Raw genomic sequence first — 27,679 nt, 5'->3', positions numbered from 1 at the left:
TTTAAACTCCTAAAACTGAAAGCACCAGAAATCCAACTTGCTGTTTAGTGTGTTAACGAGGTCAGATTATCCCCAGCTGTCACAGGTTTTCCTTCACGGGAGGCCAGCAGAGGGAGTTAGGAACCAAGCCTGTGCCTTGCCATTCCCCCTGCTGGCGTTCCACCTCTCCAAAGCCATGAAAAAGGGTTCAAAAAGGGATATTTGGAAACCCACTGTCCTTCCCTAATAAATTTTCTGGGCTGAACTGTTAGCAATTATCTGCTTCCAAGGAGTCAGCAGGGGCATGCAGGGAAGGGCTGCAGGTCTAATGCACACTGTTGAAGGGAGAAGTAGGGAAAAGGGGACCTTTTGGAAGGGCTCAGAAAAGTGGCTGCTCAGCAGCCTGTTTTTCCTTATTCTCTGGAGACTAAACTAGATGGGAGCAGATGTCACACTTTCAGTGACAGCCTGCTTTCTACTTCTTTTCTGGTAAAAGGGGGAGGAAATACCACACTTCCTAGTCATGCCCCAGTTCACCTAGGGAAAAACTGCTGTGGAGAAGAGATTATCTCCAACATGTCAGAAACACGAGTTCCCTTCAGACCATTATCTTTACATTGGTTTCTCCTTTTCCAATGAGGACAGTGCTGTTGGACACATGGACTACCCTCCTAAAGAAGGAGCAATGTCTCCAAAACACTGAGCATTTGTGGTGGAGAACACATTCTGCTGCACAAGCAGCAGCACATAAGTCAGACGTGCAGGGACAGAGGGAGCAATGAGAGCTTCTGCACCACTGCAGAAGGACTCTGTGCCCAGGGAGAGAGGCACAACCTCAGAATATGGGCTTGTTTAACATGATTCCGTCCTGTGGGGACACAACCATCAGCTGCCAAGCTACAGGAGACAGTGATAGAGCTCAGCACTGAGATCCATCTTCCCAGAGCACAAGCCTCCCAGCTGGCTTCAGTGGGAGCCTCATCGTTCATGCTCCAGAACTGCATGAAATATCCATGATTTTCAGATACATTAATTGAGGGAGGAGAAAAATTGGTGACCTGGGACTGGAGAAATCTGACAGGAGCTGTGACAGGAAATATTTCCACTTCCAGCAGGTTTGTACCTTCACAAACATTTATCTTTCCCTACTGTGAGAAATACATTTACCAAATATAGCTTAATTACCTGCACAGCATGAGACAAATCTGACACCAAACAGTGCCTCAGCTTTTCATCACTTCCTATTCCTTGCAAAACAAAGTCAGGGACGTAAGAGGAACAGTAGCCTCCTAGTAAGGATCTTCCAAAATTGGCAATACTGGGCTGGACAGAGTTGACTTCAACTAATTTTGACCTGCAAGAAAGGCATATCAAAGAGATGTACAACAGTAAACAGCAAATTCACCTTACATAGGATGCATTTCTACTTTTTTCATATCTCTTCCAACTTGAAGTCAAGCACTTTTAAAAAAGTTTACAGTCAGCTTTTGCAGTCAGCTTGTCATGGAAGCAGAGAGTACAAGCCAAGATCACAATACACCATTAGCATTTTTTTCCAGACAACTGATCTCTCAATATTCCTCAACAACCAGTAAGCTCAAGAGACACTTTTCCAACCCCTGATGCCAAGTTAGGCTACAGTCCTCCAAATAGGTGACATGAGAAGAGGCTCCATCTTTGTAGGGCTCTGCTAGTGCTGAACGGTACTTACCCAGGGAAGGGAATCTCATATTCCTCTGCCCAGTCTTCTTGCTCTCCTCCATAATAGTTACTGCCCAGTCTGGTTAGATCATGGCCTGTATCCTCACTCTCGCTGTCACCCAGGGCACTGTCTGAACTCTCATTTCTTGGAATGTCCCAATCAATTCCCGGGGCCACTTTTTTCTCTATGTTTTCCCTGTCCCCATGGGGGACACGAATAGAGATTTTCTCTCTTTGGTCCTGCTCATTAAAGCAGTTTTTGTAGGTCTCTTGTCGAACAGAGTCCATAAATTTACAAAATTCACCAGGTGGTTTGCAAGCCTTTGTACAGAGCTTTTTAGAAAATTCTAAACTACTGTTGTGAGCAAGAAGGTTCGCAGCTGCTTGCCCTGGAATATCATCAGTAGTCTGGGTTTCAACTGAACTGTCATCAGTGAAATATTCATCAAACAGACTCATGCTCTCAGCACTGTATGGGTTTGAGTTCCAGCTCTGATGCTCACTAGCAACTTGAGGAAAGGGTTCAGCTGTCCCACAGTCTCTATTTTGGTCCTCAACAGTTTGTTTAGCTTCACAGTTCTGATCAGCAGACACTCCTGCCTCCGCTGCTGGCGGGCTGTGATGCCTGGCAATTTGTTCCACTACTGCCTGACTTCTCAGTTCAATGTCTGAGTCAGGTGACATGGAATCTCCGATGAGGAAAGTCACCTTTGTCTGAGCCTCGGCAGCGCTGCAGGGGAATGTGTCCATGAAGAGCTTATCAGGTGGCTTCTTCTCCACAGCAATGCCAGGTGTCCTTGTGCCCCCTCCCGCCTGGCTGCCCGCCTCCAGAGCATCCTCACTCCTCCACGTGCTGCCTGCTGGCTCCAAACAAGATTCTGTCCCCACACATTTCTCGGGTGAAGCTGACCCTGTGCACACCACAGTCTCCAGTCTGGCATCCAGGCAGGGCCTTGGCTGTGTCCCATCCACGGCATCGTCCTGGCCATCCTCAGGAACGATGGTCCTGTTCTCATCTGAAGAAGATTCCAGCTCTACCTTAGGAGTGCTTTGCATGTCTTCTCTCTCTTGCTGTGCAACACCTTCTATGTTCTGTGCGAGGGAGATGGGACATTTGCAGTATTTACAGCTGCAGTTGGGAGCTCTCATCTCCTCAGACTCGGTGGGGAGCAAGTTGCCCCTGTTCTTGTGCATCGTGACAAGCACGTACTCAGACTCTTCCACTTCTCCTTTCTCCAGTGTGGTAGTGATCACAGTGCCAGGCATGACAATGGCCTCATCTTCCCCATTTTCCAGCAGGTGTGTCTCTTGAAGTTCAGAACATCTGATGAAATAAGTGAGGAAATAAAGCAACCTCTGGACCAGGTCATGTCTTTTGCCAACCACGACTGTTTTTGCTAATCTCACAGGTGATCCGATGGCCCCATATAGGTCACCTAGGACAGGAAATTAAACACACAATTATTGGGCATCTTTGCAATGATTTATTCTTCTAACAGCCAGCTTTTGGCTGGTTTTCAAAGACCAGGTCTATAAGAGAGAAATACTGAAGCAGTAGAGTTAAAACAGCTATGCTGTATTTTGTTTTCAGTAAGAGAATCCCAAAGATGCTGTTGGTATGATCTGTAAGGTGAGCCACTGGTCAGGGGGACATCTGATCTCACACATCAGGGAGCATTCACACCACCTCACTCCAGCTTTGGAGGCTCATCTCCTGGGATCCTTATACAGCCATGGGACAGAGGAGGCACCTGTGCCAAATTATCCTGGAGAGTCTGGAAAGTGGGCTGGACTTCTACCCACAAAAGAAAGCTGTAAAAGAAACAAACCTATGCCAGGAATGAGGACAAAAAGTGACCATGACAGGTGCATGGCTGCAGCCAACCTCCTTCTCCTGCCCTCCTTGAGTTCTGCCATGGCTTGGATGGGGTGCTCTGGCTGTACTGAGTCACCTGGGCAGTGCTCTGGAGGTATCAGGGCACTGCATGACTGCAGGGCTGAGGGGACAAGGAGTCCTCTTGAAGGCCACCCTCACCACAGTAGCTCCCTCAAGCCACATGAGGCCTGAAATCAAGTTTTCTTGCCAACACCCTGACCATTCCTACCTGTACAGAAATAGGACAACCTCACAAAACCCTCCTTACCTTCCCTAATCAAATCCTATGACTGAGTTTGTGTGCAGAGCAGGACAGCCTGACCTCCCCTGTTCTTCTCTCCTGGGCAGTTATCAGACAGTGTGACCAGCTACAGCACTGACTGGGCTCTGAGACCTTCCCTGGGGCTTGCCAAGCTTTGACTTCCTGTTCTGCTTCACCCTGTTGTATTAAAAGTATGTTCACTTCTGATCAAAAGATGAATTTTCTTGATTTTCTCATTCCAGAATGAGGTTTAGTGATAGTGGCATCTCAAAACATAAAAGCAGATTTTCCCTACAGTTGGAGGAGGACCAGAGGAGGCCTGGAATCCTCCACCAGCACCAGAGCAGGGGACCTTAAGGGACCCAACCCAGAGGACTAAAGAGGGCTTTACTTTTTGGCCAACATTTTTTAATGGATAATATCTTAAAAACTTAGAGCATAGAAAACCACAGTGGCCACCTCTAAGCTTGAAACACACTCTTCTCTCATTTTGTATTGAAAAAATAAATAACCTGGGAGGGGAGTAAGCAGCATGATAAACCCCACCTCATGCACTCCCATTTCTGTAAAGCTGCTGGGGGTTCAGAGGTAGTTGCCACCTACCAAGCTGAGCCCACAGTGGGTTGTAGGGATGAGTTTTGGCCAGCATATCCACACTCTGGGAAGAATGCTTCTCCAGGAAAATCCTTATTGGTGGTTGGCCATTGGGCATGACAGTGGGGACCCAGGCCAGGTGGTTGGTCAGCACTGCAGTCAGCAAAGCTGGTAAAAACCTGAAAGCAAAATGTTCAACATGTTTTTTTCTTTTTCCAGATACACACTCAAGATGTTAAACTGACAGCAGCTCTAGTCTATATGGATCAAGGATTAAAAAAACAAAATCAGCAGAGATCATCCCTTCAGTCTTGGTTCCTTGGGGAGAGAAAGGGTGGCTGGACCCTCCCTCCCACCCTGGCAAAGCTCTTTTTTAGAACACACATTTAAAGTAAAATGCAATATTTTAACTTTGTGGCATCTCACTTGCTCTGTTTGGCAACAATTATAAGACTTCCTATTTTGCAAGTTTTATGCTGTAAAACATCTCAAAACCAATTAATTTCACTCACTGTAAGAAAGCAGTGGCACTGTGCGGCCCCTGTACTCCAAGGAGATCCCAAACCCCTTGTGACTGTGGATGAGAAGGAAGACTATTGCCACCAAACCTGTAAAACAGCTGGGTGCTGCGTTCTTTCACCTAACTATTGTGCAATTTCAGCCCATATGGCTGCTCCTTTTCAAAAATAACCCCCACAAAGTTCTGTAGCTCAGCCAGAGAAGTTGTGTTCTTATGCTGGCAAAACAGTTTTCACTGGCTAAGCAAATAAGGCGAAAAAACTTCCTGAAAAACATGAACTATCTGATTTACTGCAATGATAGAGCAAGGTTTCTGCTCTGTGGAGTTTTCCCAGTTGGTTTTCCTGGCAGGAGCTCGCCCAGGAGGCTCCACACACCAACACATGGTGCTGTTGACCACAGTGGCTCATGTGTGGGGAGGAAAAGAGCCAAAAGTCTCAAAATAATGTTATTTGATTAATTTACAAGCATCAGGAACCCTACAGCTTCCATGCAGCCACACCAAAGACAGCCAAAGGAGGAGAGATTTAAAACTAAATTGGGAAGGATAAAGGGCTTAATTTTTCTCTGTTTTCCATCACTTAAAATCTATTATATTTAAAATAAAGAGAACAAACCCAAATAAATGACTATTTAAATGTAACCAATATGTACAGAACTCAATGGCAGGGATCAAAGGAGACAACCCCAGCAAAGAGCCTCCACTGAAGCAGGAACTGATCTTTAGAAAATACATCTGCACCCCTCACAACTCCCTGGGGTTTGTCCCATTGCCCTGGGGCAGGAGCAGGCAGACCACAGTGACCACTGTCACAGTGACCACTGTCACCATCTCCTCAGGGGACAGAAGGGATGACAAAGGTGGTGGCAGAGCTGGAGGATGGGAGCAGCAGCCCCTTCCCACCCTGCAGGGAGCAGTGCCCTGACCAAACATCTCATCTGCTGGTGCCATCCCCAGCCAAACTAGGTTTGTGCTCTTTTTAGGACTGTAATGGAGATAAACCCTTTAAAAACTTCCCCTGCTCATGCCCTGAGGAAAGGGGATAAAGTATTGACAAAAGAGTAAATTTATCAGATTCTCCCCAGTTTATCAGGAACTTTCTTTCTTTTTCAGTTTTCAGCATCTGCTCACAGCTGGGGCCTGAGGCCAGAGGTGAGTGAGCACTAAACAGCACAGCAGTTCTTTAGTGGCATTTTAAAATTATATTTAAGGTTTGTGGTCTGACAGTATTACAGACACAGCTCTTCCTGAATGTATAATCCTGCTCATCACATGATAACTGATTCTGAAAGATAAGTTAATGCATTTTGTAAGGTATCTTCACGCCCTTCCAGACATCCACATATATCACACACTTCCTATGGACATGTTTCAGATGTTCAGCCTCTATCAAGATTTAGAGAATTGTGAGGAAGCAGGAATTTAATGAGATAATTTCTTACTTGTTTCAGAAAGAAGGTATTTATGGATTGCCTTTTGATTGATTATCAGGATTTTAACAACTGACTTAAAAATTGGTTTGAAATAAAAAGGCACAATCACATATGTCATTTAGAAACTAAAATCCACCATACTGATTTTTAGAAGCATTTTCCATCAAGAAAGTGAACTCCTTCATGAAGCGATGGCACAGCTGGTTCTTCTCTGGTGTCCCTGACATCATGGTGAGCCAGACAGGCTCCCCAATCCGTGGCATCGTGTACAGATTGCAAATAGTTGTTCTAGAAAACAAAACCAAAAAATCCAGGAGGTTGAAGAAAAAAACCAAACAAAAAGAACCCCAAACAAAAAACCCAACAGCCCTCAAAAAACCAAATCAAACAAAAAACCCCAAACAACAATAAAAAGTAGAAATCCCAGCTTAAGAGAATTCTGTGCAACATTTAGATCCAGCTCTCATTTCTATCAGAAACAAAATTTCTCTCAGCAACCATTCTCCAAACCATGTTGTTCATTAAATAGCACAAATTCACCCTTGAACTCAGAGAGCTGAACCTCACAGGTTCATCCTGCATCCACCTGACCTGATCCCAAACACAGCAACATTCCCTGGCACAAGTCAAGAGCTGCCCTGCTCTGAATGAAGAAGGAATGAATAATTTCTTCTTATCTCCCTGCTTGTTCTTCATTTCATTTGAAATAAACTTCTGCTTTATTTATGACTAGGACAAGATTGTATGTATCTGACTTATAAAAATACCTTCACTTCCTCCTTGCTTTAAAAACTTGGTGAATCTCCAGGCCAAACCTATGAAGTGTGGGTGTGTAGAGCAGGGAACCAGTTCACATCTTTAGCTTTAAATAGCGAGGATGACAGTAAAGGCACCCTGTGGCTGTACCTATTACACACTCACCACATCCTTTTTGACTCTACAGAGGACAGTAAATGTACGATTAAAAATTTGCTCTGCAGTAAAATACCAGATTAAAATCCCTCAGATTACTGTTAAATATAAATAAGTTATAGTTTAAATTACAAAGCCTACATTATGACACTATGGGAAGCTGTATTTTTAACACAGTAAAAATGTAAGCCTGAAAAAGCCCAAAAGGACATGGGCAATGACTGATCAATTCAGGTTTTTCCCTGCCTAATGCACTACTTTTTCCAGGCAAAGTATTTTTGTTTTAAAAGGCAAAGATATACACTACCCCATTATCCCTAGCACCACCCCTGATTTATTAAGATCTTATATCTTCCTTTTTATAGCTATAAAAACTTCTGAACTTCTATTGTATCTTATTTATCTTCTCTGGATATTGTGGTCTCAGAATTTACAGACACTTCCAGCAGCAAAGCTGTGCAGAGCAGGCAGGCAAACACACTGGAGCAGCAGCTGCCAGATCCTCCATGGCTGAGTGTTTCAAGTGAAACTCCCAGAAGTGAGAGCTGCACGTCAGCAGCAGCAGCTCAGCCCATCCCAGCCCAGGGAGGCACCCCCAGCTCGTGGGCACAGATCAGCTGGGTGCTGACCCCAGAGCTGCTCCCCAAAGGGCAGCAGAGGTGAGGGAGCTCACCAGGGCTGCTCCTGAAGGAAGAACGTGAGGGGGCAGTGGCTTTCTCTGCTTTACTTTTCCTTACAATTTTCATCAAATACAAAATCCATTCTCTAGTGTTCACAACAGCCAAAATCAACCCTGTCTTCTTCAAAGGTTAGACCTTCAAATCCTCCACTGCCAGAAGCACGATGAGAGCGCCACAAAAGAGCCAGTGTGCTGGAGAGGGGCACAGCTGAGTTACCTCTGCACTCCCCAGAGGCTCTACTGGGTCACTTTGGAGCAGCCCCACCAGCTGCTCCACGTTACCCTCTGCTGCTGGCCCTGTCCGGGAGGGAAACCCAGCCTGGTGAGAGCTGAGCACCAGTCCTGCTGCCCAGACAGGAGTGGGGCACACAGCCAGGGACACCAGCCCTGCCTCTGGGGCACCAGAGGGTCTCCAGCAGCACAAACAGTCCTGGGGTACTGGGACTTCACTCCTCTACAGGGGTAACCTTTGACTGGGGGATTTATTAGGGGAAAGCTTTCTGTTCACAGCCCATTAACTGGAGCAGATGTTAAAGATGCCAAAAAAACCCCAAACCCTCAAGTCCACAGATCTCAAACTCAAGGAGTTTCAAAGCTCAAAACAAGTATGAAAACTTACACCCCCCAGACACAGCTGAGAAGCTGAAGATAAACAGCACAACTTAATGTAAAACACAGTTTATTTCTCCATCCTATGCAAACTAACCCAAGCCAAGCTTCTTGCAGCTCGGCTGTTTTGAAAAAAGAAACTACTTCTATACTAAAACCAACATATTAAAATACTTGTTTTCGTTGAAAAGATAGCTCGAGTCTTGTGACTCGTTATTTACTATTCTGGTAACCCTGGCTGCATCTGCAGCTGATAGTGTTTCCTCCGAGCCAGATCAGATTGCCCTGGCCCCTGGCCAGCAGGCATGTGACTGCAGCACAGGGAACCCTCAGCCAGCCAAGGCAGCAATGGCACACAGACCAAGGGCAAGGATTAACTGCTTCCCAGCTCTTCAAACACCCAGGGAAGCTCTCCTGCCAGATAGCAAAGGGCAAAAACGAAAACAAAACAAAAAAACGACACGAAGAAACCCTCCTCAAACACTACGGGGAAGTTAACAGGATTTTAAATATAACAATCATTAAAAACTCACTTGGCCACTCTCCTCATGGCCATCTGCAGCAGCACCCCCTCCCCTCCCTCCCTCCCTCCCTCCCCACACACACACCAGCATGTGAGGGAAAGCTCTGTTAATGAGAGACTCTGCTCTTTTGAGGGTTCCAGTACATTTAAATTGGTTTATATTTGGAAACATCTCTGGGAGGCTGAACTCAGGCTGGAGCTTCCAGGTACCTTGGCCCCAGCAGCGTAGAAATGAGCACAGGGGCCAGAGAGCCCCTCAGGAAACACCTTCACATCTCACAGGGTTTGAGAGCCAGTGAACCCAGCCTGGCCAAGCAAAAAGGAAGCCCTGAGCCAAGCCCAGCCCAATTCCTCTGGGGTCTGCCTGCCCTGAGGGCACAGGTGGCACCAAGGTGAGCAGCCCTGTCCCACAGACACCACAGCACAGCTGCTCCACCCTCACCCTCATGCACCCCCAACCACCCTGGCTTTCAGTACCAATTTTCAGAACCAATCCAAGACATTTTTCCCTGGTGCTGCACAAACCAAACGAGCCAAACAGCTCCTCATGGATGAAAGTATCCTGCTGCAGCCCCCTCTTCCCCAAGGAAAACACACTGGCCCTCAGCACTGTGCCCCCAGAGCAGCTCTGCTATTTAGGAGCCACAACATAATGGCAAAGAGAGAAAATAATCAGTGGTTTATATAGCTTAATTCACATACATTTGTTTCCTACCCTCATTCCATCCTTCCAAAGATGATTTTTCCTTAAAAAGGAACAGCAAAACAAAGGCAATCCCCACTGCAGGGAATGCAGGAGCGGGGCTCTCCCACAACTCAGTGCCCATGCTGGCACCACTGAGCACACTCAATTCATAGCAGCATAAGCTGCTTAAAAATTACTGGCAGAAAATGGGATCAAATCTGTCTGCCAGCAAGCAGAGAGGTGTTTCCCCAGGCCCTGCCATCAGGGTTTTCTTGCCAGCCAGCATTTGTGCCACACAGGTATTAGTCACATGCATAATCTGTGTTATCAATGTGCTGCGCTGGCCTCAGGGACTGGGGGAGCCAAAATGTTTATGCAAGTACAGTAGCTTATTTCCCAAGTCATGTGTCTGCACAGCTGACATCCACAGAGAGTTTTAAGCCTCTAAGTCAAGTGTTAATAGCTAAACCCATCAGTGCTTTAGAAAATTAAAAATTGCTGTAAAGTGACTAATGATGCAAAGGTAGGCCTGGAGCTGGGCACCAAACTGATGACAAATTTATCAACAGCCTCCGTTTGTAGAAGCAGCCTGGGCCTTTGAGAGAAGGCAGCTTTGTTTTCCAGCTTTGACCCAGCTCCCTTTCTGCAGGCAGTGGAGTGACCCACAGCCCTTCCCGGCAGAGGGGACTCTGGGGTGACATGCTTCCTTCCCTGATCAGCAGGGCAGCACATCCCCCATGCCCACTGCTCTGAGGTTATTCTGATCACCAGATGAGTGCACATCAGCTACTCTTGAGCACCTCTGAAAATCTGGGGGGGGTTTAAAGAAAAACAAAAAATATTCTCCTTCAAACAGCCAGACTGCAATGAGTTAAACCAGCAACAGGATTACATTTTAGAATCACCAGCCCACTGAAGTCAGCACCCTTCTTCCCTCCAGCACAATTTGCTAAGAGGACAGGAATCAACACAAGTCTCAGGTTCACCAAAGGACTCGTCTCCTGACTTCCCCGTGACTTCAGTGGGAAAGCAGACACCTAAAGAGATAATAGTGTCCTAAATGGGTTTGCTGAACTTGTGCCAAAGCATCTTTGCATCCAGCCTTTGGTATTTAAATATACCTCTCTCTTCTTACTAGACACATCCTGCATTGCTTTGAAAAGCAAGGGGGTCTTGCATGTCACAGAAATGAGGATGACATGCATGTCACACATGTCACAGGGGCACAAGGACCCTGCCCAGGCTACCAGCTGTTGCCCACCTCTGAATGCAATCCCTTAAAAAAACCCAGCAAAACCCAAAACTGCCAAAGGCTGCTGCCCCAGGAAATTCATTTCTATGAAATTAAACTGGATTTAATTAACTTCATTACACCATTAAAGAGCAATATTTATATCACCATGGAAACCTCTGCACAGAACTGGTGGTTCAGCTCCAAGTGCTGGTTATGCAATGGCCATGTCATGGGAATGATCCTAGCTCCTGGAGAGCACTGAGTGCCAATCTGTGTCTGCTGGGACAGTGCTTTCTTCCTCACCCCATCCCAGCTCAGCACTGCTGAGTGTCCCTACAGGAGGAAAAGCCAGCACAGGGGACTTGCCCTGTGTTTTCAGGGTTTTTTTCCTGCTTTTGACTTGGGATAGGTGCCCCTCCCCTCCCTCTGGAACTGTTTAACTTGGAAGCACAAAGGAGAATGGGCAAAGTCCGCTGAGTGTATCTTGAGGGGGAATGTTTTGGGGGAAAGGTTTGGAAAACATCTGGGGAGCTGCTGTTAACAGAGGGTGGGAAGACACAGAAATGGCTCAGGGAGAGACCTGGGAGGGGAGACAGGGCAGAGCTGTGGGAGTGGAGGAATCATTGTGGCTGCTCCGAGTTGCTGAACTTGTCTCAGGCCCCTGGGCTGGATCAGTGGCTCCCAGCAGTCATGAGGTCCCTCTGCTCCCTCCCTTGGCACAGCTTATCCCATCCACAGGCCCACGTGCTCCCTATTTTCTGCCTTCTGTCCCTACAGGACATATCCTCTGCTCTTCCTTGTGACTGCCTGGAGGTGAGCTTCTAAAAAAATTTAAAATACACTGTGCTTTCGTCCTGCAGCACCACCCAATCCATGGCATTCAGGTAAGAAAATTGTGGAAAAATAAGTGAGCCCTCAGGATCCTTCTCTGTTCAGTAAAATACATCCTGATGTCAGAAATTTCTTTTTATAACATCAGAGAGCTATCTTCAATAATGTCTCTAAAAAGTAGCTCTACAGTGGTTGTAAAAGGAAGCACCCTGCCACTCCCATCTGAGAGGAGATGAATCACTCCAAACAGATGGATTTCATCTTAACTCCCTCCCCATGACTTCAACTATGGAAAGAAAATACAGCTAAATGCCAGGGATGTGCTTATCTGTGTTACTTTGTATAATAACTGTTGAACAGAGAGGCTCTGCAGGTACCAATAGCCAGAGATTGCAGCACTGCGTTTGACTGTGGGAAAAGACAGCTCTTCTCTTTCCTAACTGTTTTTCTGAAACACCTTTGGAGCACAGCTTAGAGAGGGGTGAGCTTTGTCACACATCCGGAGGAGGATTTCCAAAACAGGGCTTTGCAATGCCTTTCCCCCTCTCAACAGGCCACAAAAGACCATTTAAGAGGTCACTGGGAGCTTCTTATCACCTAAAGCACAGAAAACCCTGAACACCTGTGTCCTGTTCACACAGGACTGATGGACACACACACACAATTGGAAAAATCCAAAACCTCAGACACATTAGGATGGCTTGGTATCACCAGTCCTTTGCTGTACTGACTTTTGCAGGAGATTTTAGACATTTTAAGTTACTTATCCTGCACTAAGAAGATCCTTCTAAAACAGGCTCAAGTGCTTTTGAAGAAAGAGACAGAAAGCACAGGAGACATGTGGCTCACCTGAACTCATTGAGGGCATCCACAATTCTGTTATATGCCAAACTCCGCTGGCTGGCATCAGCTGATCTCCGACTCATTTTCATGGCCTTGAAAACAATCATTAAGCAGATAAGTAACACACAGCTACAGGAGCACAGAAAATGGAAAACCAAGTCATGTGCTTGACTCTATCTTTTGTTCAACAGGTCATGCAAATAATTCTTTGAAGTGATAAAGTGACGGTCCAAGTGCCAACTTTCCCATCTGAGGGAAGACAGGTGAGGCACATTTGCAGCTTCTGCTTCTTTTGTGCTTTTCACCATTCAAGGTATAAAACTCAAAGTTTTAACTGCAGTGATGCAATTCCCACACCCAACATCAAGTTGATCCCACTTTTGTAACTAGCAACAGGAGTTAGAAATTAATCTGATAGGGCTGGGAGAACATACACAAGTGCAAGAAGCCAAAGCAATTGTTTACCTGTTCTATTGCACTCTTCAGTTTGTTCATGTGACTCTCAAAAAGAGGGAAGTGTGAAAAAAAGAACTCATTAAATTTGTTGTTTTCATCTTCATCTCTTGAGAGTGAAAAAATAACCCCAATTGCTATTTTCTTCTTCCTAACAATTCCTGGGTTTGGACCAGAGCTGTCATCTGACAAGTTGAAGCTTTCATCCATGGACCTTGGAGCAGGAACAAAAGGGAAAGTTAATGTAATCCACTGCTCAAAGTTGTACCTTGGTTTCCTGTGTGATTCAGTTCTTGAGCATTTAACTTCAACAAATACCTTTTGCTTGAATGTGTTGTCAAATCATCATCTTTGATAACAACCCCTTTGTGATTTTTTACAAACAACTATTAATTGATTCTGCAATCAAAAAGCTCTGGGACCAGATTCAAAGTGTTTGTAGGATCAGAATATTGGTATTCTAGTTCTCTCCTATACCTGCCAAGAATTTGTGCTTTGAGTATGATGTTAGGGTTCTTATCCTCAAAACTACAGCATGCAGATTTCCATGTTGCTGAATGAAAAAACAATGAAGCCATGAGGCACACAGAGACTAAAAAAGATCAGCCTGACTTACACCCTAAATACCCCAGTGAAAGCATCAGCAAGGGCAGATGCACACATGCAAGAGCAGAATCAGTGGTGTGTGGCAGCAAGCAGCCCTGGCACGGCCAGCTCACCATCGGGGGAAGACGCCGTTCTCCAGGCTGGTGGTCTGGCTGCGCCGCCAGCGCCGCTGGTAGCTGCTGGCACAGCTCTTGTTGAACGAGGAGCCCGGGGATGGGAACGGGGTGATGAGCAGGCTGCTGAGAGATGCTGCAACAACAAGAGCAATAAAAACCTCTCCAGAAAAAAAGAGCATTCGGAATATAACACCAGCAACTAAACCAAGGCTCTCAGGAGATACTGATGTTGCTTCTCAAGTGCCTTCTCTTTTGCTTATCTATGTTTCTAATATAAAAATAACCAGTTTATAAGGACATTAACAAGCCATACAAGCATGACAAGGGTGGGACAGTCCTGCTGATTTACATAATAGGTAATACACAGGATGCACCTTGCTCAGCAACCTGAGTATCAGGAAATAAATTCCTTGTGGAAAGGAGCAATGCTGATCACATCCTTTAACAGCCTTTACAATCCTAGCCCAAGTGTTCAACATCCTGAATTTGGAGGGAGGAAAGAGGTTTGTTGAGGCCAATTCATGTTTTAACATTACCATCATAGGAACACAGAATCACAGAATGATTTGGGTAGGAAGGGATCTCAATTCCATCTCGTTCCATCTCCTGCCATGGGCAGGGACACCTTTCACTAGACCAGGTTGCTCAAGCCCCATCCAACCTGGCCTCCTGGGTTTGGAAAGGAGATGACAGCAAGTATTGTTTAGAAATGCTGCAAGCTCATTTAAATATTTAATCTGCCTTGCTTATTAGCAGCTTGTTTAATAAAAGACACTGCTGTCAGGTTACTGTGAGCTGCCCTCAACACCTGCACCACCTGGACCTGTACATAGAGGTGTCATTAATGTCACAGAGCAAACCAGAACAATCCCATTTCAGCACTACTTCATGATGTGCAGAGATCCCTTGACAAATTAATATTTTTGGAGTTTACAGGGTTAACACGTGGAACTGCCATTACCAGATCTTGCTATTCCGCTGTCTCTGTCCTCGTTCTGCTCCCTCCCAGGCATATCCATAGGGTTGCTGTGAACTGTAAAACAAGGAATACCAATTAGCAGGGGAATGTACAGCTCCTTTCTTGTTTGCAGATCTCCATGTAATTAACGAAACAAAAACATGCTCATTAATTCAGATCAACAGCACTGCACAAGGCCATCACCAAGAAAGGCTTAGCTGAACAAACCAAAACACTTACCTGAGAAGCCTGTATAGGTTTTTCTCAAGTCCATACACCTATTTTAGTGCAAAACCAGGACTGGACTTTGTTTCTTTGCACAGATAATTTTCAATAAAATTTTATTGTATCAAGAGGATGCTGGTCATATTTGCAGTACTCAGTGTAGAGGCAAAAACTCACCAAAACTCAAAATAAACACAACTTCATTCCTATACCAGCTTTCTCAGGTATTAGACATGTATTTTTAAAGGAATTTTGAATGCTGTCTTTAAGAAATGGATACTTTTAAGTTGTGAACAGTGCATTGGTTGTTCAACTAAGCTGTAAGCTGTCCAGATTCACAGTCTGCATACAGACAAGATCAAAGGTGTGTCAGGCTCAACAGTCTTTAAATGTGATATATTTTACAAATATTTGTGTGAAATAAAGCTACTCAGCCATGAAAATAAGATCCACTAAAAGCAAGAAATGTCCATTTTGAATTAATCTAATTTAGCTCTAATTTTTACAGTTTGGTTGAAACCAATCCAGATCAAAATAGCTTGACATCATTGTGAAATATTATCCCCATAAATATTAATTCCATATTTAAATATTTAAGTTTCCAAAACAGAACAACACAGACAATTGAAAGAGGACTATTAAATGCCCGCTGTCCTTTGGGGATTTAAGAAATATGTCCAGAAAGGTAAGGGAGCAAACACCACTGTCCATTTTATTATTTTCTTTTTTTATTTTTTTTATTTTTTTATTTTTTTATTAATATGAGATCTTATTTGCAGGGCTAAACTACAACTCCACAGAGTTTGTCACCCCAGCTAGACTAGCCCCACAGCACAGCACACAGCACACAGCAAACCTGCAAAGAAAGAGGCGCTCCGGATGAGGCGGAGCGGACCTTGCTCTGAGAATGCCCGCCTGGGGCTGCAAAGCTGGGAAAGACCTACATGGCAAAACGTAAAATACACATCAGAGAATGAGGTTAGTAAAGCAGAACAGTCCATAGGGAGGGGGCCAGGGCAGGGAAAGGTTTGAGCCAACATAAATGCAGAGTAACACAGGCAGGAGAACAGCTCTGAGGCTTTACCAGAACGCTGACGTGAGGGTGAGTCTCACAGCTGGGCTATACAGCATTTATAGATTAAAATAATAGACTCGGCTTTCCACTGTCTCCCATACAAGGATGGGGTTTCTCAAAGGGCTTTTTTTTTTTAATTTTAAGGTTGAAAAATGATTAATTTATGCAGGCTCAAAGCCTAACTTGACCACAAACAGGAGATTCATCACAGAGTATAATGTTTGTTTTAACATCCACACTGGTGGGGTGCCTGGGAACACTGCTTCTGAAGAGGAGGAGGAAGGGGAGAAAGAAGGCAGGAATTCATCTTAGTAGAACCAACAGAATATTATAGGCTGAAGTCGTTCTGAGAATAGTCAGTACATAAGTTGAGTGAAATGATCACATAGAAAATAAATGTTAGCAGTCTCAGTAGTGCATTTTAAAAGTAATACTGGATTATAGATATACCAAGGAAACAGTGTATTTACTGTACATAGAGCCAGAAAAAACACATAAGTATTTTTGACGAGTTAATTGCCAGTCCCCCTCCTAAATTTGAAGTCAATGCTCACTCAAAGTTTTCTGATTATACAAAACACAAAGGCTGCACCTCAAAGCTCCCTTCCTTTCTCTCAGGCCTCCAGTCATTAAAGGGAACACATGACCAGGGCTGCTTTGGTTTTTTTAACCAGCACATGTGAAAAAAGCACCCTGTAAACAGTTCCCAGCCAAAACACAAACTCTCCTCCTGTCAGAGGTGAGTGAGGAGCAGTCTCTGCTGCTGAGCACAGTTGTTGGAAATGCTGCAGTTACAGATTAACTCCTCTCCCTGCTTTAGCTTTACCTAGGGTTCCCTCTGTACTCAAATGGGAACTGTAAACAAACACTGTTGAAAACTTGTGCAGCTCAATCACAAAGAAAACTCCAGCATCCACTTCTTGCTGGCAATCTTGTGCCTCTTGCCACACACCCTTGCCCCAAGGTGCCCACAGCTCCTGCTTGGTTCTTGGGGCAGTCACCAGGGTCACCTCACAGCTGGACACAGGGAACAGGTGGCACTGGCTACACCTGAATCACTCCATGCCTAAGAGCTGCCTTATCAGAACTGGAACTTGCAGTTTAGATCACTCTAATGCTACAGCACACTCCTGCCAGGAACAAGCCACAGCAAAACCTAACAGTAGATGAAGGTGATCTCCTATCTCTTAAATCAGGCACCACATTCACTGCAAAAATCACAACTGAAACCTGAAAGGACGGTGGGAAAGGAATTTGTAGGTTGTAAGGTTCTTACAACCTTAACTGGTTTCCCTTACAAATGGACTACTGCAAATTATTTTAATGAGGTATACAGCCGTGAGCTTGAGCAGCATTTAAGCCCATGTTTGGGCACACACTTAGTAAAGTCAATGTGAAGGAAAGCAGTAAACAGCCCTAAGATCTAGAACCACCTCAGAGTCAGAAACCCATTTAAGAGTATCACAGTCATCAAATATACCCCTTACTTCCAACCCTATAAAAGCATATTTTACATACAGCAATTTCCTGGAAAGCAATTGTGAAAATAACCCCCTTATTCCACCTACAACAAACACTTGTTTGCTAAGTCAACAATCAAAATGAACAGAAAGGGAGGAGAGAGCCATGGATCAGGCTGCTACACTGGACAACCAAGCACTGAAGTCCAGTGCTATGTGCTCTACTGTTCCAAGAGGAAAAGCCAAGACCTTTGTTATCTAATGTTCATGGAGCCTCCACCCACAGGACTGAGGACACCAGATGGTTTCTCAAGACTGCTTAGCTGCCATAGTCAGCCAGAGGAGAGAACACACAGATATTCTGTCTAATCTGATCCAAAGCTGCAGCTCAGCTGTACAAGGTTAACTGAGACTCGTACAGGACACACAGCCACAAGTGCTCAGGTGGGCAGAGTACAGTGCAGAATGAGAATTATTAATGGCAATAAAACCAGGGAACTGAGCCAGGCTAAATCAGTCCTGCCTGATCAGAGATATGCTCTTCAGGAATTTCTACAGAATGTTATTTTCCAACATTTTCTGTATTTGAACTGAAGTATATATAAATATTTCTATTATGTATTTTGTATACACATATGCAGCTGTGTATACTGAATAACTGCTAATTCCCTGAACAGTCCAAGTTATTCTCCTCCAAGCTCCATCAGCATTAACTTTCTATTACATCTTTAGCTTTTTAAAAATTTATTTAAAAGATATGCATGTTCTAGAATCTATGTTTACTCAATTAAAGGTATCAGCAAATAAAATCTATTTGCAATTACCTATATTCCCAAGAAGTCCATTCATAATTGTACTGTGGTCAGGCTTTAATGTATTGCTGTCTTGATTAATGAACTCAAGACTGTCCTGCAACCTATAACAAACATAAAACATATAACAAAACCAGTGATTTACATTTCAGTAAAATAGAGAGATAGTTCATTATAGCCAAAATGGAACAGAGAATGTAAAAACACAGGCTTCTACTAGAAAAAACTTTCATAGCCTAAGCCACATCTTCAGGTGGGTCCCTTAATAACAGAAAACAGATATTTTTTAACATATTTTTATAATATTTTTTATTTTTCTATTTTTTGCCTTTTTCTTCATCTTGGACTGAATCCCCAAGGTTGCAGGTAGGTACTTTTGTATCTTACAGTATCAAGCTTCACCATATCAGCATGGAAGGAATGGTTCATTCATTCCCTTAGAGCCAGCTGAGGTGAAGACACCACTGACAGGATGTAGCAAGGAGTTATTTTTTAGAGAAAGAATCTGGAGGGTCCAAAGAAGGTCCTGTGTGTCCTTGCATTCCCCTCTTTCTGTGCAATAGCTACAAGGGGCAGGGCACTCACGTGTTCAGGCTGCCGTAGATGCTGCTGCCCGTGCGAGCTGTGAACACCTTGCTGAGCATGAGCTGGGGAGGGGAGCTGGGGAACAGGAGGGAGATGTCAGTCACAAACAGTGCCACGACAGGCTTTGCCTTCCATTTCACAGCCCTCCAGATTTTATTGACCTTAACACAACATAACAGCCTTGTATTTCAAAAATGACATCAGACTGACTTTAAAGCAAACACAGAAATCCATTTTACTCTGCACTTGTGCCATTCAATTCACTGTTTATAGCACTAAGGAGTGAATCTTCTGAAAACACCTGCAGCAAAAAGTTCATCTTACCGGATCTGATGGATTTTCAATGTGGAGCCCTTGTAGCTCATGGCCACAGAGCCAAACATCATCTCTCCAAGCATGTTGGCATCTGAGGAGCACCGAGAACCCTGCAAAAAATCAAACCCACCAAGGTTTGGTTTCAAGCATTTTAGAGGCACACTTCTACTAAGGCAACACACAAGAGAGAAAATATTCCTCATTTAAAAGATAAATATGCAAAATATCTTGCTGGAACACTGTTGAACATGGAAATTTGAACAGTTTAATCAAGATAATGCTAACAGAGAAAGTGATCTTCACTGGCTGTGAGCTCAACCCTAAAACCACGCAACAAACCAAACCCACCTAGGTGAGGGGAAGCAGATTCCAACAGCACCGACCCAGGGGACTAAACTTTTAACAATGTGTTAACACACCTCACTGAATTAATCCTAAACCTTGCTCCTGCTTGACAAGAAGAATCAGCAGTTCATTGGAGATGTTAGACTGTGCAATGGAGCCAAACTGGACCAATGTTTACTTGACAAAGACTGAATCATAACTTATCCATGGATGATATTTTATATGGGATGAATCTCTCCCTGGTGCTTCTGTGATGGCACCAGGAAAGAGCTGCAGCATCACATTAGATGCCAGGCTGAAGTGGTGCAATTCCTGCTTCTCTGGTGGCAGGAACTTGCTGTAAGGCACACAGGCTAAATACCAAGGAGCAAAGTCACTATGCTGCGTCACTGGCTAGGGCAAATTCTGCAAACAAAACCCTAAAATTAAAAAATTACTCAGGGTAATCAACTGGAGACAACTGCTCTGCAGACAGACTTCTAATTTGTGTGTTTTCAATGACTGTGATTACTGTCCCTTTGTCCAGGGCTGTTTCACCTGCAGGCCAGCAGAGTGTAAGTGCTGGGTCTCCACTTGTACCTTGCCCTGAATAATTTAAAATGTGGTGATCACTCCCAAACAGAGCTCAGCCAGTTCTCAGGTGAGGGGGTTTGGCACTGTGCAAAAGAGCAACACATTTCCTTCAAAGTGTGTGATAGCATGTCATTACTCCATTCCCTGGAGAGATCCTTCTAAAAGATCCCTTGAACCCCTCACAGAAATAACCCTGCTGGAAGATGCTCAGTGCATCTCCATATTCCTCTGAACAAACCAGCATCCTCAGTAACCATGTATTCTACACAGGACTGAAGTACAGAATGGCAGAATGGTTTGGGTTGGAAGGGACCCAGAAGCTCATCCAGTTCCACCCCCTGCCATGGGCAGGGACACCTCCCACTGCCCCAGGTTGCTCCAAGCCCAGTCCAGCCCGGCCTTGGACATTTCCAGGGGTAGGGCAGCCACAGCTTCCCTGGGCAACCTGAGCCAGTGTCAGACAGTGAGCCTGGAGCACAACCAAGGACTGGGTGTCCCCACCACAGACCCCTGCTGGCAGCAAGAACAGCTGTGAACATCCCACTCAGTGCTCCTGCTCACACCAGCCCACAGAACAAGGGCAGGAACAGGGAAATGCTCATCAGCCAAAAGGCAGCACTCTTACAACATTTCTCAATTTTTAGTTATTTTCAAGCACTCTCAATTAAGTTGATGATACTTTTAATAGCCATGCTTTTAACCTCTGGAATCTATCCCTGCAAGGAGAGGGGATGACTGAAAGCAGAAACCACAACTGTAAAAACGAGGGCACAACTCAAAGGTTTGTAAGTGTTCAGTGACAGGACAAAAGCTGATCATTAGCTGGGCCTCAGTGAAATTTCCCTCTCTGCCTCCCAGGACATCCCACTGCTCAGGTGCACTGTAGGCAGTACTGGAAAAACTAGAATTTAAAACCAGTCAGTATGAACCAGCAGCTCCAAGGAAATCTCAGCATAGATGTTAATGACTCCAGGAAATAACAGGTTTGCCAGCATCACAAAATCCTGTCTTAAGAACACTGCAAATTATTTCAGCCTCACGCTATGATTGTTGTTTTTAAATCTGTTGCAGATCTCCAAATGAAGGACACAATTCTGATTAAATGCCAAGCTCTTGATGTGGGTTTTGATTTCAACTTTCTGCTATTGTGAAAATATAATTCTAAAGCTCAGTAAAAATACTTTATCTTAAAGTACTGATTTTCTTTGTCAGACAGCCAAATTAAAGTGAAAATCAGCTGCTTTCAAATTTAATTATAGGGGTTTCCCTTTCCTCTGAAAGACAGACAAGCCCTGCTGAAGGCAAAGAGTGTGATAAGATGAGCCCATGGCCTGTTCAGTCTGGCATTTCCTCTACAATTAATAACAGTAATTTTGCCATGCATAACCAAAGGCACATATTTCATGCATTTAGTATGGAAACACTGTTACAGCTCAGCTCTTTGGGCCTCTGATGCTGCAAAACTCAGGTCACTCAAGACCAAAGCAGAGTACAACCAACTGGGGAAAGGGGTTAAATATTCAAAACTCAAACAAAAAGTAGCCAAGGAGCATCTGGCAAGAAGGGCACAGCCTGGGGCACTGACAGCCGGGACACAAACCAACTCCTCAGGTCACAGTTTAGAGCTCCTATAAAAACTGATCATAAAATACCCACAAAGTGTTTGTGATTGCACATTAGCATATTAGAGGTAGAAACATTTGCATGATTTGGAAATTACATTTCTGAACATATTTACAGCTTTTAATACTCCCTTTACTGTACATATTGTCCTGTCAATAACTAAGTATATCTGTAAATTAAAAAGGCAATAAGAAAATAAGTGTTAAATATGGGACATAATTACAAATATGGAACTCTGGAACAAATCCTATTTCACCTTGCAATTAAAGTTGCTCATATATAATCAAAGTGTATTTAAACAAGAAAATATAAAATAGTATTTTAAAAGCCCCATAGTATTATATTATTTGAACTTCCATTTTATAGCCTTACAAAAAAACAAACAAGAGAATTTATAAATACTCCAATAAGTAACTTCTGAGGCTACAGACAGAGCAGTTAAAACATAGGAAATGCCAGGCTGAGTGAAGTCTGGACAAACTTACTCTGGCCCTTCTGCATACCCAATACTAAATTTTACTGCACATTAAAGAATTCTTGTATTTTTGTCTCTCTGCTCACTTGCTGGGGTAGCCTGGAAGGAGTCTCATGAATGCAGTAGATAGTTCACAATAAATATGCTGTGGAAGACCAACTTCAGCTGGAAGTGTGTGACACAGTGCCACTGAGATTTCAGTTCAGCTCAGTAGCATTTTGAGTGAGTGAAACACGTGAGGAAATGGGAAATTCAAAAGGAAAACTTTCCACAGCTTTAAAATGCACCCTCATGCCAAACACTAAAATTCATTTTCTTTAGTAGCATTGAGCATTGTTTGCAGAGAGCCTGCTCTGGAGCAGAGCCAGGTTCTGGGAGTGGGGGGCATGGTTTTTCTTGGGCACACAGTGCACAAAGGAGGTTGCATTGTGCTGGAAGGGAGCTGCTGACAGAAACATCTCTTCCTTTCATAACCACAGTAAATGCCCTGCCAGGAAGGGAGGAACGGAAAACAGATCTTCAGCCACCTTACCCAAGCTGTGGAAAAGAGTGTGATGAGACAGAGAAAACAAGAATACACAGCTTGCCAAATATAGCAGGAGTTAACGTGACAGCAGGAAAGTCAGCACTGGAAGCTTCTTCACTTCTATCTGTGGGAGATTAAGACATCAGTAGTATTGTACTCCAGAGCAGGTTGTGGAGATAGCAGCTTCCCTCAAACACACAATTACTTCATTACAAAGAGTGAAAAGGGCTTAATTCTATTTTAGGGTGGCTTAATATAAAACACTTGTGATCTGTGGAAGGAGAGATGACAAAAATATATCCGTGTCAGATGACTCTAGCTATTCTCATGGCCAAAAGCTCTTATATAAAATGGAACTCAAGTGCACCAAATCCCTTAAAAAGCTGTTACACAGACCATCCCTACAGACAATGTTATTTCTGTGGCATTTGACAATGAAATAGACTACTCCATCAACACCAAGATATTTGTGCCTAGTCTGATCACACCAAATGAGTGTTATCACCTGGGTCACAAAATGGAACAAATGCCCTGGAGAAATCGCTGCCATTCAAGACATCCCAAGAGAACCAGCTGGTTGGTTTTATACTTGATAATACCCAAAGCTGCAGTGTTAAACATTCCTGAGTCACCCAAGGTCTTGGTTCTCACTGCTCTCCACTGCCAGCCTCTCATTTCAAGTACTTTAAAACAGTCATGCCTCACCTGCTGTTAGCATCTGACATGGAAAAAAAAAGTGACTCACCTGGTATTTTGGGCATTGCTCTTTTGGATCAGAGAAGGAGGAGGATGAATTGATTGAACTATCCAAGGAAGAAGAGCTGTCTCCTCCAGGCTTTAGCTGGCAACACTTCCCAAAAACTCTCACCTGAGCATCACTGCAGAGTTTCTGAAATAAAGACAACACACGTGACACACTAAGTCCAATGACCTGAAATCATTGTTAGTATCATTGTACTTACCTATTTAAGTAAGATTTAACAGCTGAAAGGCTCATGCCCCAGGAAACAGGTAATAGAACATATACCCATATCTCTGCAGCCTGGCTGTCCAAAGGAAAGCTGAGCTCTCTTACTTCCAATTAGCCAGAAGCCAACAGGTCACTACAACTCCATCTCCCTAAGCAGACTTTTTTAGACCCAGGATTAGGAGAGATAATGGTACCAAACCATTTAAAGGAAGGATGGCAATGTCCACCTTACTCCCTGTGCCTGCCAGCGTGGAGATGACACAGGAGTGTAAGCAGCAGCTCACCATTAATTATCAAGCAAGAATAACACACAATTCAGAAGATTCAAGTTACGAGGGCAAGTGGAGAGAAAAGATGCTGTTTTTCACAGATCTCTCCCTAGCTGTGTCTAAGCCCCCTAGTCTTTCTCAAGAGTGGCAAAGAGGTGACACATTCCTTACATTTTCTGTATGAGGGAATTGTGAGGCTGCAAATGGACAATGCTAAAAAACACAGTGCTACAGAGAAGGCAGAAAATATTCACAAAATTATGAAGAATCAAAAAGGTAAAAAGGTAAATTTTCATAGAGATTCAGATAAAAAGCAGAGAAGAGAGGGCCCAGATGGAGCTGGAACTGATGTACAGAATGGGCAGAATCTGTGTTCACTCTACACACAGAGAATTACCAATAACTAGCATGGGAGATGCTTCACTATGTTTCATTCACTATTTAAAAGCATTTGTGATTTCCCTTGAGAATGCCAGCATCCCAAGCAGAATCAGCATCCACCAAGTTAATGCAGTTTACGTAGCACTGGCATTGCCAACCCTCCTCACCTAAAGATCTCAATGTATTTTTCACACACTCGTTACACTTCAGCACACCCCCGTAAGGTTGGCATTATTTACATCTGCTGGTAGGCAGCACTAGGAGACAGAAATAGTCCACACTGCTCAAAATTCCACACTAACTCTGCCCTAAGACTTCCTTAATTACCATTTCCTACACAATCACCAAACCAGTAAGAGCAAGCTGGAAGCAAACCCTGCTGAAAGAAGGTTTAAGGACAGATGGGAACACAGAAGTGCTGTTGTATGTCACAGCTTCATCTCTGGACTCACAGCTCCCTGCCACAAGCTTCCTCTTCATCCAAAAATGTGGCCATGTCTCAACTTTTAAGGAAAAGGCATAAAGAAAAGTGTGAGATAGCCAAGGCACACATTAGTAACTCCACAACTGCTCAATAATCAGCAATGGCTGTTGGAAAAGATGACTGGCCTTACTGCTGTGGAGGAATGGGAGTCCCATGCCTCTGTCCTAGGTTGTCCAGGTTATTTTTTTAGGGACAGGTGACTTAAATTTGGCCCTAACTGTGGTTCAGCAAAGCAGCAGAAAATGGCCAGGATTATAAAGCCCCACGTGGCAGCCTTCACTGCTGCTCCCTTAGAGAGCTGCTGCCACAGAAAGCCTCAAGGAAAAAATGTGCAGAGGAATTAATAACAGAGGGGAGGGAAGTGTTCACTTTCCCCCAGCCCTGTCAGCTTTCCTGACACACAGCAGTGTCCTCTCCTTTCCACACAGTGGAGAGCTCACTGAAATCCTGCAATATGCAGATTTGCTAATGGCTGCTGAGGATGTGTGGCTTGAGCACAGTGCACAATGGCTGGAACATGTGAACGATCATCATATGACTCCAGTAGGAGCTCGTGAACTAGAATTGCATTTTATCTCTGACACAAACAACAATGTCCTAGGCTAGGCAAGCATCATGTGATAAAACCACATACAATCCACAGGGTTACAGCAGCTTTTGCAGGCAAACCACATTTCAGCTTGCATTTTCCATCAGATGTTGAAAGTTCCTTCTAAAATGTTACAATTATAACTAAGCTTCCTTGAGACTGTAGAAATGCATTTACTGACTTTACAAGAGAAAATAAAATTCTGTGCATTAAAAAGAATAGGCTGAGTTTGCAAATCAATTACTTTTAGATCATTTCTTCTCATTGTCACTGCATTTTTCTGCACAGCAGCTTTTCCCAAATCCACTGGGTGGTAGGGTAACTTGCAGTAATAGTTGCCTAATTTAAATAGCAAACCAGGAAAATGGCTGTTTGGTCTTTGCAGTGGAGTTTAATGAACCAAAACTCCTGCAAGGAGTCTTTAAATGAGGTCAGAATCTTTCAGCTCTCACTTTTCAGAACCTTGTGATCAGTAAATCCCTGTTAAAATGCAGATCACTGATGAATTTTGGTGTTTTCTCTTTCACAAACTTAGCATGTGTTTAAGATGAACTGCTTGGACAATGAAATCAACTACTTGCAGTGACCCTCCCCTCTGCAATCTCTGACTTCAAATGTCAATGAAATTTTAGATGCTACAAATCTCAATATATTATCCATCAAAGGAGTAGGATTACTTGCATTCCCACATAATATTCCAAAGATATTCAAGCCAGGCTTCCAAAAATAAAAAAAAAGTAACCTCATTATTTAAGAGCTGTACAAGGAAAAGTTTCAAAGCTGTGAATTTTCTTCCCAATTATTGCATCAAATCTGATCCCTGCGCAGGGTGGTGCTGGAGTGCTCTGAAATGCCCATTTTTGCTGGAGAGCAGAACATCTGCTGGAAGGATGCCTCTGCTCCTGGCTGCCACCCTGCTCTCCCCGCTGGGGTCACACTCTGTTCTCTCTCTGCCAGCTCACTGCAGATGCCACCCAGCTCCAAATACTTCTGGCCGTGCCAGTTCTGACATTAGAGGTCATCATTGCTGAAAGAGTCTTGGAGACCTATCAGGCAGATCTGAAGAAAACTTAAAGTAAAATGTCTTTATAGGGAACAGGGTACAAAGTCATTTTCTTCCTCAGTTCCTCTTCCGGAGTCTTTTTTCTCCACATCTGTGAGCAATGCCTTTTAACTCTTTGACACAAACTCTCTGTTCTCCTCAGCAAGGGGGAAAAACATGCCCAGTGCTGTGAATAGGAAGAGGAATTTCTGCTGGGCAGGTTTTGCTTTGGGGATAACAAGAAAGTTGAAAGGAGCCTGGTGTGTTGAACTAAATCAGAGTCTGTGTAGGTGTGTTAGGGCTGTGACTGAGTGACAGAAGGGAAAAGAAATGTCATCATTTGCTTTACTCTTTTTTACCTCTCTGCAACAGCAGGTGCTCAAATACCACTGTGGTGGCAGTGATAGAGAAATCTCTATTTCCAAGCAAAGTTGCTACTCTTCAAGAGATCTGTTCCTCATTTTCAAAACAGGCTTTCCAGAATAAAAAATCTTTCAAAACAGATAAATTAACTCTTCTGCTGTATTAATATGAGTTGGTCTGTATGTGCAATGAAATGTATGTATCCGCCCAACACATGGGAGTAAACTCAACAGGCACTCATTCTTCCCCTTCAAGTGCTCACGTAAAAATCCAGACATCTTTCTTAAAATGCAGCTGCCAAGTTCTGCAATTTTCCTTTATTTCTAGAGTTGTTGAGTTCCTCTATTACTCAGAGGTCAGTGAAAGAAGTCAAGACAACCCTGTGCTCCCTTACTCCACTAGTATTTTTCCATGTCTGTTTAGAGAGAATAAGCTGAGCTAAGAAGGTGGGACTTGATCTCTGTGCTTACAGCTTTATCCATCTGCTCCACTCTGCTCAGACAGAGTCCAGAGTCTCCATTTCACACAACTCACCTAAAAGCAAAAGGCTCACTATCCAATTACTAATCCCTCAAAGCAATTTGCTGTTCAACATTTATCCAGAGCTGAAGTCTGTCAGAACACGTGGCTAATCCTGGCTTGTTTCAAGCAGCATGCCATTTCTCTACTTTGGGATAAATATGACATTCAGAGTAAAAGAAATTGACACTGAAGGAGATCAAGTATCATATGACCTTTTAGAGAAATTATTCA

The 27,679-nt window shown here is 43.9% G+C and overlaps 1 protein-coding gene across 2 annotated transcripts in view; it reads right to left on the bottom strand.

Moving 5' to 3' along the window:
* FNIP1 (folliculin interacting protein 1) overlaps window positions 1-27,679 on the bottom strand; it is a 64,367-nt gene that overhangs the window by 4,989 nt on the left and 31,699 nt on the right. For both annotated transcript variants that reach the window (XM_058815215.1, XM_058815216.1), the window contains exons 3-15: window positions 23,574-23,717; window positions 19,296-19,396; window positions 18,972-19,046; window positions 18,399-18,490; window positions 15,896-15,979; window positions 14,818-14,889; window positions 13,854-13,989; window positions 13,147-13,348; window positions 12,688-12,773; window positions 6,507-6,653; window positions 4,422-4,591; window positions 1,691-3,116; window positions 1,165-1,333 (exon numbers count right to left, since the gene is read on the bottom strand). In XM_058815215.1, the coding sequence (XP_058671198.1) occupies window positions 1,165-1,333; window positions 1,691-3,116; window positions 4,422-4,591; window positions 6,507-6,653; window positions 12,688-12,773; window positions 13,147-13,348; window positions 13,854-13,989; window positions 14,818-14,889; window positions 15,896-15,979; window positions 18,399-18,490; window positions 18,972-19,046; window positions 19,296-19,396; window positions 23,574-23,717 (2,904 nt within the window). The remainder of the gene's footprint in view (window positions 1-1,164; window positions 1,334-1,690; window positions 3,117-4,421; window positions 4,592-6,506; window positions 6,654-12,687; window positions 12,774-13,146; window positions 13,349-13,853; window positions 13,990-14,817; window positions 14,890-15,895; window positions 15,980-18,398; window positions 18,491-18,971; window positions 19,047-19,295; window positions 19,397-23,573; window positions 23,718-27,679) is intronic.

The sequence above is a fragment of the Ammospiza caudacuta genome, chromosome 16 (assembly GCF_027887145.1).
Source record: "Ammospiza caudacuta isolate bAmmCau1 chromosome 16, bAmmCau1.pri, whole genome shotgun sequence".
Classification (NCBI taxonomy): domain Eukaryota; kingdom Metazoa; phylum Chordata; class Aves; order Passeriformes; family Passerellidae; genus Ammospiza; species Ammospiza caudacuta.
The sequence above is the reverse complement of the archived record's forward strand: the minus strand, read 5'-3'. Positions and strand labels throughout refer to the sequence as shown.